Source organism: Loxodonta africana, chromosome 27, assembly GCF_030014295.1.
Source record: "Loxodonta africana isolate mLoxAfr1 chromosome 27, mLoxAfr1.hap2, whole genome shotgun sequence".
NCBI lineage: Eukaryota > Metazoa > Chordata > Mammalia > Proboscidea > Elephantidae > Loxodonta > Loxodonta africana.
This window is the reverse complement of record NC_087368.1, coordinates 32,498,169-32,511,643: the sequence shown is the minus strand read 5'-3', so window position 1 is coordinate 32,511,643 and position 13,475 is coordinate 32,498,169. Positions and strand designations below refer to the sequence as shown.

Sequence of the window (13,475 nt, the reverse complement as noted above, 5' to 3'; positions counted from 1 at the left end):
GTGTGAGAGACTGACTTGATTTGTAAACTTTCACTTAAAGCACAATAAAAATAAAGTTTTAAAAAGCAAAGAGGTCACTTTGATGACTAACATGCACCTGACCCAAGACATGATCTTTTCAGTCACCTCATACACATGTGAAATTTGGACACTGAAAAAGGAAGACAGAAGAATTTTGAACTATGGTGCTTGCAAAGAATAGTAAACATACGCTGACAGAAGAAAAAATCAGTCTGAGAAGAAATACACCCAGAATGCTCCTTAGAAATAAGAATGGTGAGACTTTGGTTCACTTACTTTGGACACATCATCAGGAAAAACCAATTGCTAGAAAAGGACATCACACTTGGGAATGTAGGGGGTCAGCAAAAACAAGAGAAACCCTCAATGAGATGTATTGACACAACAGCCACGACAAGGGGCTCAAACATACCAACAGTCATGAAGATGGCATGGGGCCAGGCAACATTTTGTTCTGTCATACATTTGGTTGCCATGAGTCCGAGTAACTGACAACAACAGCACTGAAGAAGAAATGGAGGGCAAAGGAATGATTAACGCAACTCATTAAGATGATGACAGAACTAAGAGTAGAATCCAATATTCTAATGGCCAGTCTTGGCCCCTTCTATAACACTACTTTTCAAAGCAAATTAAAAAATATCTGTGCCTTTGCTAGCCCAAATCAATGTATAGGGTCGGATGAGTGACTTTAACATTGGGTTTTTTCCAGGTCTCATGTATATGATGATCATTCTTCTGGAAATGAAGATTTGAGTTCATTGCCTGACAAGTACATCTGTACCATTAAGTACAATAAAACTGTCTTTTAATATATGAACTATCTGAGGGAGCTCTGAGATGACTGGTCCCCAGAATGGGAGTTATTGTGTTTTAATGGCTAAGGGTTCCACAGGGAATTCAGTGGAGATGGTCAGCTTGTCCTGCTTTCCAAGGACTAAAGGGTACAGTTCAGTGGTTACTCTGAGATGGTTGAAGAAGTGTAGATCTTCACACTGAGCATGATAGACTTTTGGGGAATACGTATTTTTCTTACTGTGTAAGCTCACCTTGCTCAATTCACCTACCCTTTATTGAGCGCCTTCTCTGTGCCAAGTGCTGAGCTAGCAGCTGGGGATACAAAACAAGACATGGCCCTTGCCCTCAAGAAGTTTACAGAGCAACGCAATGTGTTCAGGTACATGCACGTATTAATTACTGTAAAGACTCATTTTATCTAAAAATAAAGTTTTTTGATTTACAAAGTAATTCCAGTTTCTAAAACTCTATGTTAGGTAGCATTAATGTCTTTGTTTTACAGGTAAAGGAACTGAGGTGCAGAGATATAAAATGATGTATTCACGCTTCTATGCATATTAAGTTATGAAAGCCAGACTCAAACTCAGTTCTTCTGACTCCAGAGTTGTCCCTCTCAAAGGTGTTTGCATTTCAACAAGGATTTAAGTCTTCTATGAAAACAGCAGGATTCAAACCTGGAGCTGCAGGAGATATTTGGGGCATTGTAGTGCTGGGACCTTCCCAGGGTCCCAGTCAGCACAGAAGGAGCCTGTGGTTAACATCTGCCTGGAAATAAGACTCATCCGGAGGGGCAGCCCACAGCCTCCACTCCTTGGCTGTCTGTACTGCCGTCCTGCCAAGTCCAAAGGCTGTCTTCCTTTGGGGCCAGGGCTTCTGAATTGCTTTCTAAGGGTTCATTCCTACTTTGCATTAGATTACGTGCAAACTCTCTGAGTAAACAAAATAAAAATTCCCTTCAGTTGGGTAGCCTGCTGCTAACTGCTATACCCTGGATGGTAATTATGCAATTGCATGTACACACACATGCGTGCACACACACAGACACACACACACAAGCAGTAAAGGGCAAGTAGGGGGAACTTGGCTCCAACTACAAATCAACTTCAGACCCCAGAGGAACTTGAAAGGACGACCAGCGCCCACAATGGCTCTTCAGTGCAACCAATGTTTACTCAGGACCCAGCCCACAACCTCCATAGCCCCGAAGGCAGCCTGCATGTAAATGCCACATTGTGCGGTGATTTTTCAGTTACTGTGGCTTCATGCTGGTGGCAGATGATTTGTGAGGCTGCTTCAGAGCCATCTGGTTTGAAATTCTGCATTGGCTGGTATATGTTGCTTTTGAGCTCACAGATTTATCCAGCTATTCAGAAAAGCTTAACCCAATGCCTTCTCTGTGGTAGGCACTGTGCTACCCACCTGGAATAGAAAAACCTAAAAGGACATGGTTGCTCTTCTTAAAGACGAGGCTAAAGGAGACCCACGGGATCCCTTGGCAAGTTCCTTATTTTACTGAAAACATTACTAGGACCCTTGACATGCTCTCACGTGGGTCTCTTCATTTGCTAATCCTTGGAATGCTTTCAGAAGGCTGTATCTGGTTGAGCGGGATTGCTTATGGTGAACAAATTTGTAATCTATGGGTTTATGCCCCCACAAGTCTGTCAGTTTGTCATACTGCGGGGGCTTGTGTGTTGCTGTGATGCTGGAAGCTATGCCACCGGTATTCAGATACCAGCAGGGTCACCCATGGAGGACAGGTTTCAGCTGAGCTTCCAGACTAAGACAGACTAGGAAGAAGGACCCGGCAGTCTACTTCTGAAAAGCATTAGCCAGTGAAAACCTTATGAATAGCAGCGGAACATTGTCTGATATAGTGCTGGAAGATGAGCCCCCCATGTTGGAAGGCACCCAAAAGATGACTGGGGAAGAGCTGCCTCCTCAAAGTAGAGTCGACCTTAATGACGTGGATGGAGTAAAGTTTTCAGGACCTTCATTTGCTGATGTGGCACGACTCAAAATGAGAAGAAGCAACTGCAAACATTCATTAATAATCGGAACCTGGAATGTACGAAATATGAATCTGGGAACATTAGAAATCATCAAAAATGAAATGGAATGCATAATCATCGATATCCTAGGCATTAGTGAGCTGAAATAGACTGGTATTGGCCATTTTGAATCAGACAGTCATATAGTCTACCACGCTGGGAATGACAACTTGAAGAGGAATGGTGTTGCATTCATCATCAAAAAGAACGTTTCAAGATCTGTCCTGAAGTACAACGCTGTCGGTGATAGGATAATAGCCATACGCCTACAAGGAAGGCCAGTTAATACGACTATTATTCAAATTTACACACCAACCACTAAGGCCAAAGATGAAGAAATACAAGATTTTTATCAGCTGCCGCAGTCTGAAATTGATCGAACATGCAATCAAGATGCATTGATAATTACTGGTGATTGGAATGTGAAATTTGGAAACAAAGAAGAAGGATCAGTAGTTGGAAAATATGGCCTTGGTGATAGAAACAGTGCTGGAGATTGAATGATAGAATTTTGCAAGATCAATGACTTCTTTGTTGCAAATACCTTCTTTCACCAACATAAATGGCGACTATACACATGGACCTCGCCAGATGGAACACACAGAAATCAAATTGACTACATCTGTGGAAAGAGATGATGGAAAAGCTCAATATCATCAGTCAGAACAAGGCCAGGGGCTGACTGTGGAACAGATCATCAACTGCTCATATGCAAGTTCAAGCTGAAACTGAAGAAAATCAGAACAAGTCCACGAGAGCCAAAATATGACCTTGAGTATATCCCACCTGAATTTAGAGACCATCTCAAGAATAGATTTGACACATTGAACATTAGTGACCGCAGACCAGACGGGTTGTAGAATGACATCAAGGGCATCATCCATGAAGAAAGCAAGAGGTCACTGAAAAGACAGGAAAGAAAGAAAAGACCACGATGGATGTCAGAAGAGACTCTGAACCTTGCTCTTGAGCGTCGAGCAGCTATAGCAAAAGGAAGAAAAGATGAAGTAAAAGAACTGAACAGAAGATTTCAAAGGGCCTCTCGAGAAGACAAAGTAAAGTATTATAATGACATGTGCAAAGAGCTGGAGATGGAAAACCAAAAGGGAAGAACACACTCGGCGTTTCTCAAGCTGAAAGAACTGAAGAAAAAATTCAAGCCTTGAGTTGCAATGGTGAAGGATTCCATGGGGAAAATATTAAATGATGCAGGAAGCATCAAAAGAAGATGGAAGGAATACATGGAGTCATTATACCAAAAAGAATTAGTCGATATTCAACCATTTCAAGAGGTGGCATATGATCAGGAACCGATGGTACTGAAGGAAGAAGTCCAAGCTGCTCTGAAGGCATTGGCAAAAAACAAGGCTCCAGGAATTGATGGAATATCAATTGAGATGTTTCAACAAACAGATGCAGCGCTGGAGGTGCTCACTCATCTATGTCAAGAAATACGGAAGACGGCTTCCTGGCCAACTGACTGGAAGAGATCCATGTTTATGCCTATTCCCAAGAAAGGTGATCCAACAGAAGGCGGAAATTATAGAACAATATCATTAATATCACACGCAAGGAAAATTTTGCTGAAGATCATTCAAAAAACGGCTGCAGCAGTATATCGACAGGGAACTGCCAGAAGTTCAGGCTGGTTTCAGAAGAGGACATGGAACCAGGGATATCATTGCTGATGTCAGATGGATCCTGGCTGAAAACAGAGAACACCAGAAGGAATGTTTACCTGTGTTTTATTGACTATGCAAAGGCATTCGACTGTGTGGATCATAACAAACTATGGATAACACTGTGAAGAATGGGAATTCCAGAACACTTAATTGTGCTCGTGAGGAACCTTTACATAGATCGAGAGGCAGTTGTTCAGACAGAACAAGGGGATACTGATTGGTTTAAAGTCAGGAAAGATGTGCGTCAGGGTTGTATTCTTTCACCATACCTATTTAATCTGTACGCTGAACAAATAATCCGAGAAGCTGGACTATATGAAGAAGAACGGGGCATCAGGATTGGAGGAAGACTCATTCACAACCTGCGTTATGCAGATGACACAACCTTTCTTGCTGAAAGTGAAGAGGACTTGAAGCACTTACTAATGAAGTTCAAAGACCACAGCCTTCGGTATGGATTACACCTCAACATAAAGAAAACAAAAATCCTCACAACTGGACCAATGAGAAACATCATGATAAACGGAGAAAAGATTGAAGTTGTCAAGGATTTCATTTTACTTGGATCCACAATCAACAGCCATGGAAGCAGCAGTCAAGAAATCAAAAGACGCCTTGCATTGGGCAAATCTGCTGCAAAGGACCTCTTCAAAGTGTTGAAGAGCAAAGATGTCACCCTGAAGACTAAGGTGCGACTGACCCAAGCCATGGTATTTTCAATTACATCATATCCATGTGAAAGCCGGACAATGAATAAGGAAGACCAAAGAAGAGTTGACGCCTTTGAATTGTGGTGTTGGCAAAGAATATTGAATATACCACAGACTGCCAAAAGAACGAACAAATCTGCCTTGGATGAAGTGCGGTCAGAATGCTCCTTAGCAGCAAGGATGGCGAGACTGCGTCTTACATACTTTGGACATGTTGTCAGGAGGAATCAGTCCCTGGAGAAGGACATCATGCTTGGCAGAGTACAGGGTCAGTGGAAAAGAGGAAGACCCTCAATGAGGTGGATTGACACGGTGCCTGCAACAATGAGCTCAAGCATAACAACGATTGTAAGGATGGTGCAGGACCGGGCAGTGTTTCGTTCTGTTGTGCATAGGGTCGCTATGAGTCGGAACCGACTCGACGGCACCTAACAAGAACAACAACAACATGGGTTTATGTGGCATGGCTGCCTGGAAATATCACAAAGTTTAGGTAACCATCTAAGTATAAAATGAAAATGTGTCATGACTGAGATGACTTCTTGTGTATAAGTGTTGACACAGCACACACCTCCTAATGACTTCACATGTGATGAGTAGACGATGCAGGATCACCCAGCATCTGAGGAAAACCAGTAATATAAAGAGGCTAAAGAGATTAAGGTGTGCCTGACCCAAGCCACGGTGTTTTCAGTCACCTCATATGCACGTGAAAGCTGGAGTATGAATAAGGAAGACCGAAAAATAATTGATGCCTTTGAATTGTGGTGTTGGTGAAGAATATTGAATATACCATGGACTGCCAAAAGAATGAACCAATCTGTCTTGGAAGAAGTAAAACCAGAATGCTCCTTGGAAGCAAGGATGGCGAGACTGCGTCTCACATACTTTAGACATGTTATCAGGAGAGATTAATCCCTGGAGAAGGACATGATGTTTGGTAAAGTAGAGGGCCAGTGAAAAAGAGGAAGACCCTCAACAAGACAGATTGACACAGTGGCTTCAACAATGGGCTGAAGCATAATGATTGTGAGGCTGGTACAGGACTGGGCAGTGTTTTGTTCTGTTGTACACGGTGTTGCTATGAGTTGGAACTGACTTGACGGCACCTAACAACAACAACTAAAGAGACAGGGGACATAAGAACAACCTAGAGGAGACAGAGGGCCCTGGTGGTGCAATGGTTAAGAGCTCGAATCCACCAGCTGCTGCTTGGAAACCCTATGGGGCAGTTCTACTCTGTCCTATGGGGTTGCTATAAGTCAGAATCGACTTGACAGTGACAGGTTTGGTTTGGATTGGTTTAGAGGACACAGAAAAAGTAGAGAGATGAGTACACTTAAAAACAACAGCGTAATGCCCTCATAGAGATAAGATACTGTATTCATAAATGTAGAACAGGGTATTATACAAAAAAAAAAAAAGATGAATATTCTGAGTACAAAAAAAGAGCTCTTGGAAATTTAGACATGAAATGAAAACTCAACAGATGGGTTAGAAAATAAAGACGACAAAAATCTCCCAGAAAGTATAGCAGAAAGGCAAAAAGATAGAAGAGAGAGAAAATTAGAGAACTATTTTAGAAGATCTAGCATATAAAATGTAGAGAATCAAAAAAAAAAAAAAAGAGAGAGAGTTTCAGTGGGGGAAGGAAACATCAAATAAATTTCCCAGAGCTAAAGAATATCACAGCTTGCCTGTAATTATGAATTATGGCATTGAAATTTATTCAAGAATTCAAAAAATATCAAGAAGTTTCTTAATTTAGTGTAAATATTATTTTACCACCAAAATTTGTATTTTTATATAATCACCAAGAAAAAAAATTAAATTCACAAAAAACAAAACAAAAACCCAAACCTATTGCCACCAAGTTGATTCCAGCTTATAGTGACCCTATGGAACAGAGTAGAATTGCCCCATAAAGTTTCCAAGTAGCACCGGGTGGATTTGAACTGCCAACCTTTTGGTTAGCAGCTATAGCTCTTAACCATTATGCTACCAGGGTTTCCATACATTTACAATAGCCTTTAAATAGTGCCAAATGTTTCTTCTTTAACAGAATGAGCTTCTAAAACATTTATTTTGATTTCATGTATTGGATGAAAAAAAAATTGAACCATTTTTGGGGTTAACAGATTTTCTATTTAAAGTGTCTATTGGCACCACTATAGAACTGGCTTCAATTACCCATTAATAGAACCAACATATGTGCACAAGAAAACTTGAAATAAAAAAGTGAATGAAATTAATTTAGAAGACCAGCCTTTTGATTTAATTGAAAAGTCATGTTTCATAGAGTGATATGCAATAGACCTACACTGCATATGTTAAAATGTCTTAAAAAAAAAAAAGACTGCTTTGAGCAGTGTTCTTAAAATAACCATGAACTTTTTGGGCAACTTCCATGCTCATCATCAACCACCCCGAAACATGAAAATACAGTACTTAATATTTTATTTAAACATGCACTTCGATTCTTAAACAAATTGCTACTGGAAGGATTTGCGGCAAAATAAAAAACATTACCAAACAAACAGCTCAACTGGACTGGACCAAAAGCAAAGAAGTTTCCAGGATAAACTGAATGCTTCAAAGGTCAGCGGAGCAAGGGCAGGGGTTTGGGGACTATGGCTTAAGGGGACTTCTAAGTCAATTGGCAAAATAATACTATCATGAAAACATTCTGCATCCCACTTTGAAATGTGGCGTCTGGGGTCTTAAATGCTAACAAGCGGCCATCTAAGATGCATCAATTGGTCTCAACCCACCTGGATCAAAGGAGAATGAAGAACACCAAAGTCACATGATAACTATGAGCCCGAGGGACAGAAAGGGCCACAGGAACCAGAGACTTACATCATCCTGAGACCAGAAGAACTAGATGGTACCTGGCCACAACCGATGACTGCCCTGACAGGGAGCACAACAGAGAACCCCTGAGGGAGCAGGAGAATAGTGGGATGCAGACCCCAAATTCTCATAAAAAGACCAGACTTAATGGTCTGACTAATACTAGAGGAATCCTGGCGGTCATGGTCCCCAAACCTTCTGTTGGCCCAGGACAGGAACCATTCCCGAAGACAACTCATCAGACATGGAAGGGACTGGACAACGGGTTGGAGAGAGTTGCTGATGAAGAGTGAGCTACTTGTATCAGGTGGACACTTGAGACTGTGTTGGCATCTCTTGTCTGGAGGGGAGATAGGAGGGTAGAGAGGGTTAGAAACTGGCAAAATTGTCACAAAAGGAGAGACTGGAAGGGCTCACTCATTGGGGGAGAGTAAGTGGGAGTATGGAGTAAAGTGTATATAAGCTTGTATGTGACAGACTGGTTTGATTTGTAAACGTTCACTTAAAGCTCAATAAAAATTATTAAAAAAAAAATTACCAAACAAAAAAAATAACTAAATAGTTGTAGATTTGCACCATACAAAAAATGATCATTCTGTGAGGCAAGGGCATTCAACTACACACTAAGTGCTCTATGACAGGATTCCTCAGTCCCTATTTTCTGCCTATATTTTGCATAAACCTAAGGTATAACATCCCATACTTCCCACTGACCGGCTGACTGGTGGCCTGGGGACTTCATGCATCTTACAGGCCATACCACAGGCCACTGAAAAACCGCCTGCTAAATGAAGTGGCTCACAAAGGCTTTTAATATTTCTCCCACTATGATCGGAGGCCATAAGGAGGTAGCTAGAGATATCATTGATCATTCTGCACACTGTCCTTGAATGATCAAAGTTAGTTATATTGCACCAGGAAGGATCAGGAAAAATGAGATGGGCACTGGTTATTGTCCATGTTTACTGATGTTTTCAGCTGAGAACTGCAATGTGCCTCTCACGTATTACAGTACTAGATGAGAACATGGAGAAGCGAGAAGTGCAAAACTCAAGTCTCTCTTTTTAAGCCTAAGCTAGTTCTACTAATTCAGGATATTTCCTTAAAAAATGAAAAATCTGGCTCAAATATTAAATTGTACGGGATGGTAGGACAACAGGTGTAAAGAAGAGAGATCAATCAGGATGTTTGATCATTCAATGTTACTTGCTTGATTTGCCAGAGCAAAAGCCAGACGAGTTGGAGGATATTGGTGGTTAATCCACAGCTTACCCAATTGTTGATGCCGTTTGCAGCGGTCTTCCAGATGCGCCATCACCACTGGAATCTGTTATGTAACTATTGGCTCAGTAAATGGTTTTATTCCATCAGCAAAAATCATCAGAAGCAGTTTGCCTTCACCCAGCTAGGATAGCAGCATGCTTCACTGTGTTATCTCAGGGCTATGTCTAGAGACTAATTGATCTATGACTATATCTAGAAGCCAGGGGACTCCCATGTACTATCACCATGAATAAAGGGACACAATGTTTTGGGGACCATTAACTGTGTGGTAACCCATAACGCTTACAGCTCTGAAGGCAGTTTGTAGCAAGAGAGCCCTGTGAAGCAGATCCAGGCTGTGGTGCGAGCTGCCCTACCAATTTGGCCTTATGTCACGAGAGATGCAACGCTAATTGAAATGTCTATGGCAGACAGAAAAGTAGCCCTGAAAGGTCGGCAGTTCAAATCCACCAGCTTCTCCATAGGGAAAGTTGTGGCAGTCTGCTTCCGTGAAGATTACAGCCTTGGAAACCCTACGGGACAGTTCTACTCTGTCATATAGGGTCTGTATGAGTCAGAATCAACTTGACAGCAACAGGTTTTTTTGTTTGTTTGTTTTTATGGCAGATAGGGATGCCTTATAAAGCCTTGGGAAAACCGAATAGTAAAATTGAAGTTGAGACCCCTAGAGTTTGGGAGTATAGTCAGGTATGCCCCATTTGACAAACAGTTCCTACCTGGCTATTGTCTCTGGGTGGTACAAATGGTTAGCCACTTGGTTTCTAACTGAAAGGTTGGAGGTTTAAGTCCACCCAGAGGTACATCAGAAGGAAGACCTCCAGATCTACTTCTGAAAATTCAGCCATTGAAAACCCTATGGAGCACAGTTTACTCTAACATGCACGGGGTCACCATGAGTCAGAGTCAACTCAACAGAACTGGTAGTCTAGTAGTACCCAACTCTTGGGCCCTGGTGAAGATTGACCTCTTGACCGTAAAACACCATGTGAGTATGAGACCTTAGCTGTCCATCGTGACCGAGGTAATTTGAATCATAAATCAGTATTTCAACCAACAAGGAAATGAAAAGGCAACTTACAGAATTGGAGAAAATTTTTGCAGATCATATACCTGGTAAGGGACTTATATTTAGAATATAGAAAGAGCTCTTACAACCCAAGGATAAAAAGACAAAGAAATAAAAAATGGGCAAAGGATCTGAATAGACATTTCTTCAAAGTCAGTATACGTTTGGCCAACAAGCACACGAGAAGATGCTCTGCCTCTTTTCATGCTAAGACATGCAAACAAAAACCACAACGATATAACCCTTCACACCCATTGAGATGACTAGAATCAAAAAGTTGGATAACAACAAGTGTCAGCAAGGATGCGGAGAAATAAGAACCCTCGTACACTGTAGGTAGAGATGTAAATTTGTGCAGCCGGAAATCAGTCTGGCAGTTCTCAAAGGATTAAACACATTGTTAGCAACTGATCCAGCAATTCCACTCTAGTAGACATCCACCCAAGGGAAATGAAAACATATGGCCACACAGAAACTTGTACACGAAAACTCATGGCAGAATTATTGAATAATAGCCAAAAGGTGGAAACAACCCAATGTCTGTCAACAAACAATAGGATAAACAAAATGTGGTACATCCATACAATGGAACGTTATTCAGCCATAAAGAGAAACGAAATTCTGATATCTGCCACAACATGTATGAACCTTGAAAACATTATGTTAAGAGAAATGAGGCAGACACTAAAGGACAAATATTGTATGATCTCATTTATATGAAATACTAGATTAGTTTAGGCAAATGCATAGAGATAGATTAATGATTACCAGGGGCTACTGATCTGGTTGTCACCATTGCTGAGTGTTCAACTTGACAAAAGCAGAATGCGAACCCTGAGTCTCCATATACATCATTCCCCAGTTGGCCCCTGGTGTTGGCAATGTGGGGACAGGTTGCATACATTGGAGCCCTTTTATCATGGAGGCCACAGTAATTTATCATCATTGGAATAGATCGTTATTCTACATATGATTTTTCCTTCCTTGCCAGCCTTGCTTCTACTTGTTGTTGTTGTTAGGTGCCACTGAGTCAGCTCTAACTCATAGCAATGCTACATACAACAGAACAAAACACTGCTCGGTCTTTTGCCATCCTTGTGATCATTGTTACGCTTGAGCCCATCTTTGCAGCCACTGTGTCAGTCCATCACGTTGAGGATCTTCCCCTTTTTCACTACCCCTCCACTTTACCAAGCACGATGTCCTTCTCCAGGGACTGGTCCCTCCTGATAACATGTTCAAAGTATGTGAGACGAAGTCTCACCATCCTCGCTTCTGAGGAGCATTCTGGCTGAACTCCTTCCAGGACAGATTTGTTTGTTCTTCTGGCAGTCCATGGTACACTCAACATTCTTCGCCAACATCATAACTCAAAGGTGTTAATTCTTCTACAGTCTTCTTTATTCATTGCTCAGCTTTTGGATGCATACTAGGCGGTTGAAAACACCATGGCTTGGGTCGGGAGCACCTTAGTCCTTAAAGTGACGTCTTTGCTTTTTAACACTGTAAAGAGGTCTTTGCAGCAAATTTGCCCAAGGCAATTTGTCATTTGATTTTTGCTTCTACTAACACCACCATACGTGGACTCATAAATGCCTCATCAATGCCATAGAATCACGCATAACACCAACCATAACCAAGAAAATGATTTTACAGAAATGCCACTGGGGCGATGGTCTTGAGCCATGAGTTTTACTATATGCCCCATCATCCAGTCGAGCACTTAACCACTGCGCCACCAGGGCTCCTTTACGAGTAGAGCAGTGGCTCTAAAATTTATCATACATAAGAATCACTTGGAGATCTTGTTAAAATGTAGATTATGATTTAATCTATCTAGGATGGAAATGCAAATTCTCAGCCGGGGTTTGAGCTAGAAAGAACCGCTTCAAAGCCCTGGAGAGATGCTGGGCTATTTGTTCTCTCACTCCCTCCTGCCTTACCAGTGACTGTGTTCCTCTGTCTATGGCCACTACTCCCGTGAGGCAGCCTGTGTCACTGCTACAGCTCTTGCTGCACTCAACAAGGGTGATACCCCTGATTGCAGATTCTCAGCCTCCGGAAATGTAAGATAAAAAATATCTGTCCTAAGAGCGAACACATCTGTCTTGGAAGAAATACAGCCAGAATGCTCCTTAGAAGCCAGGATGGCGAGACTTCATCTCATATACTTTGGACATGTTATCAGGAGGGACCATTCCCTGGAGGACATCATGCTTGGTAAGGTAGAGACGCAGTAAAAAAGAGGAAGACCCTCAACAAGATGGACTGACGCAGTGGCTGCAACAGTGGGCTCAAACATAGCAACAAGTGTGAGGATGGCGCAGGACAGGCAGTGTTTCGTTCTGTTCTACGCAGGGTTGCTATGAGCTGGAATGGATTCGATGGTATCTAACATCAACAACATAAGCCGCCCAGTCTGTGGTACTTTGTTACAGCAGCCTAGGAAACTAATATAGGAAGTAATATCCCACTGAGTGTTCTAAAAGCAGTACTTGGCACAGATCCTGAGTGGGTCAGTCGGTAGCTCCTGCAGGTGCCCAGGGACACCTCCTCTCCACTCTGAGCACTAACAGACTTTCAAATGTCCCCTCCTGCCCAGACATGCAAAGTCTCACTCCTTGTGGCACCAGCTAGCTGTGAGGCAGGCAGTAGCTAAGTATATTAATTTATACTGATGTGTGAATGATTGTCAAGCCTCACTACATTTAACACCCCAGAGTTATTTGTCTTTAAAAGCAAAGTTTTACTGTGCAAAGGAATTAATCACTAATAGGACCCTTGCAGCTGACAGGCTGCAGGGAGGAGAGAACAGGAGATAATATCTCTTCATTGCCCCTCAAAAATGAAGTGAGCTGAAAAATGACCACCTTTAGTAAATCAGATCTGGGCTCCAGTCCCAATTTTTACTGTGAAAAAAGAAAGTAGTAAGTTAAAGTCTTCCAGTGTCTGAGTTCATTAAATGGGGATAGCCATCTGTTCCATACAGCACCAGTCACCTGTTCAAGCT

General features: G+C 41.9%; 1 protein-coding gene across 1 annotated transcript in view; it reads left to right on the top strand.

The window, feature by feature from the left end:
• The first annotated feature begins 1,151 nt into the window (after nt 1-1,151).
• The window catches only part of SUSD5 (sushi domain containing 5), a 75,137-nt gene continuing 62,813 nt past the window's right edge, over nt 1,152-13,475 (top strand). Inside the window, exon 1 of the mRNA XM_064277317.1 lies at nt 1,152-1,198. Coding sequence (XP_064133387.1) covers nt 1,152-1,198 — 47 coding nt within the window. The remainder of the gene's footprint in view (nt 1,199-13,475) is intronic.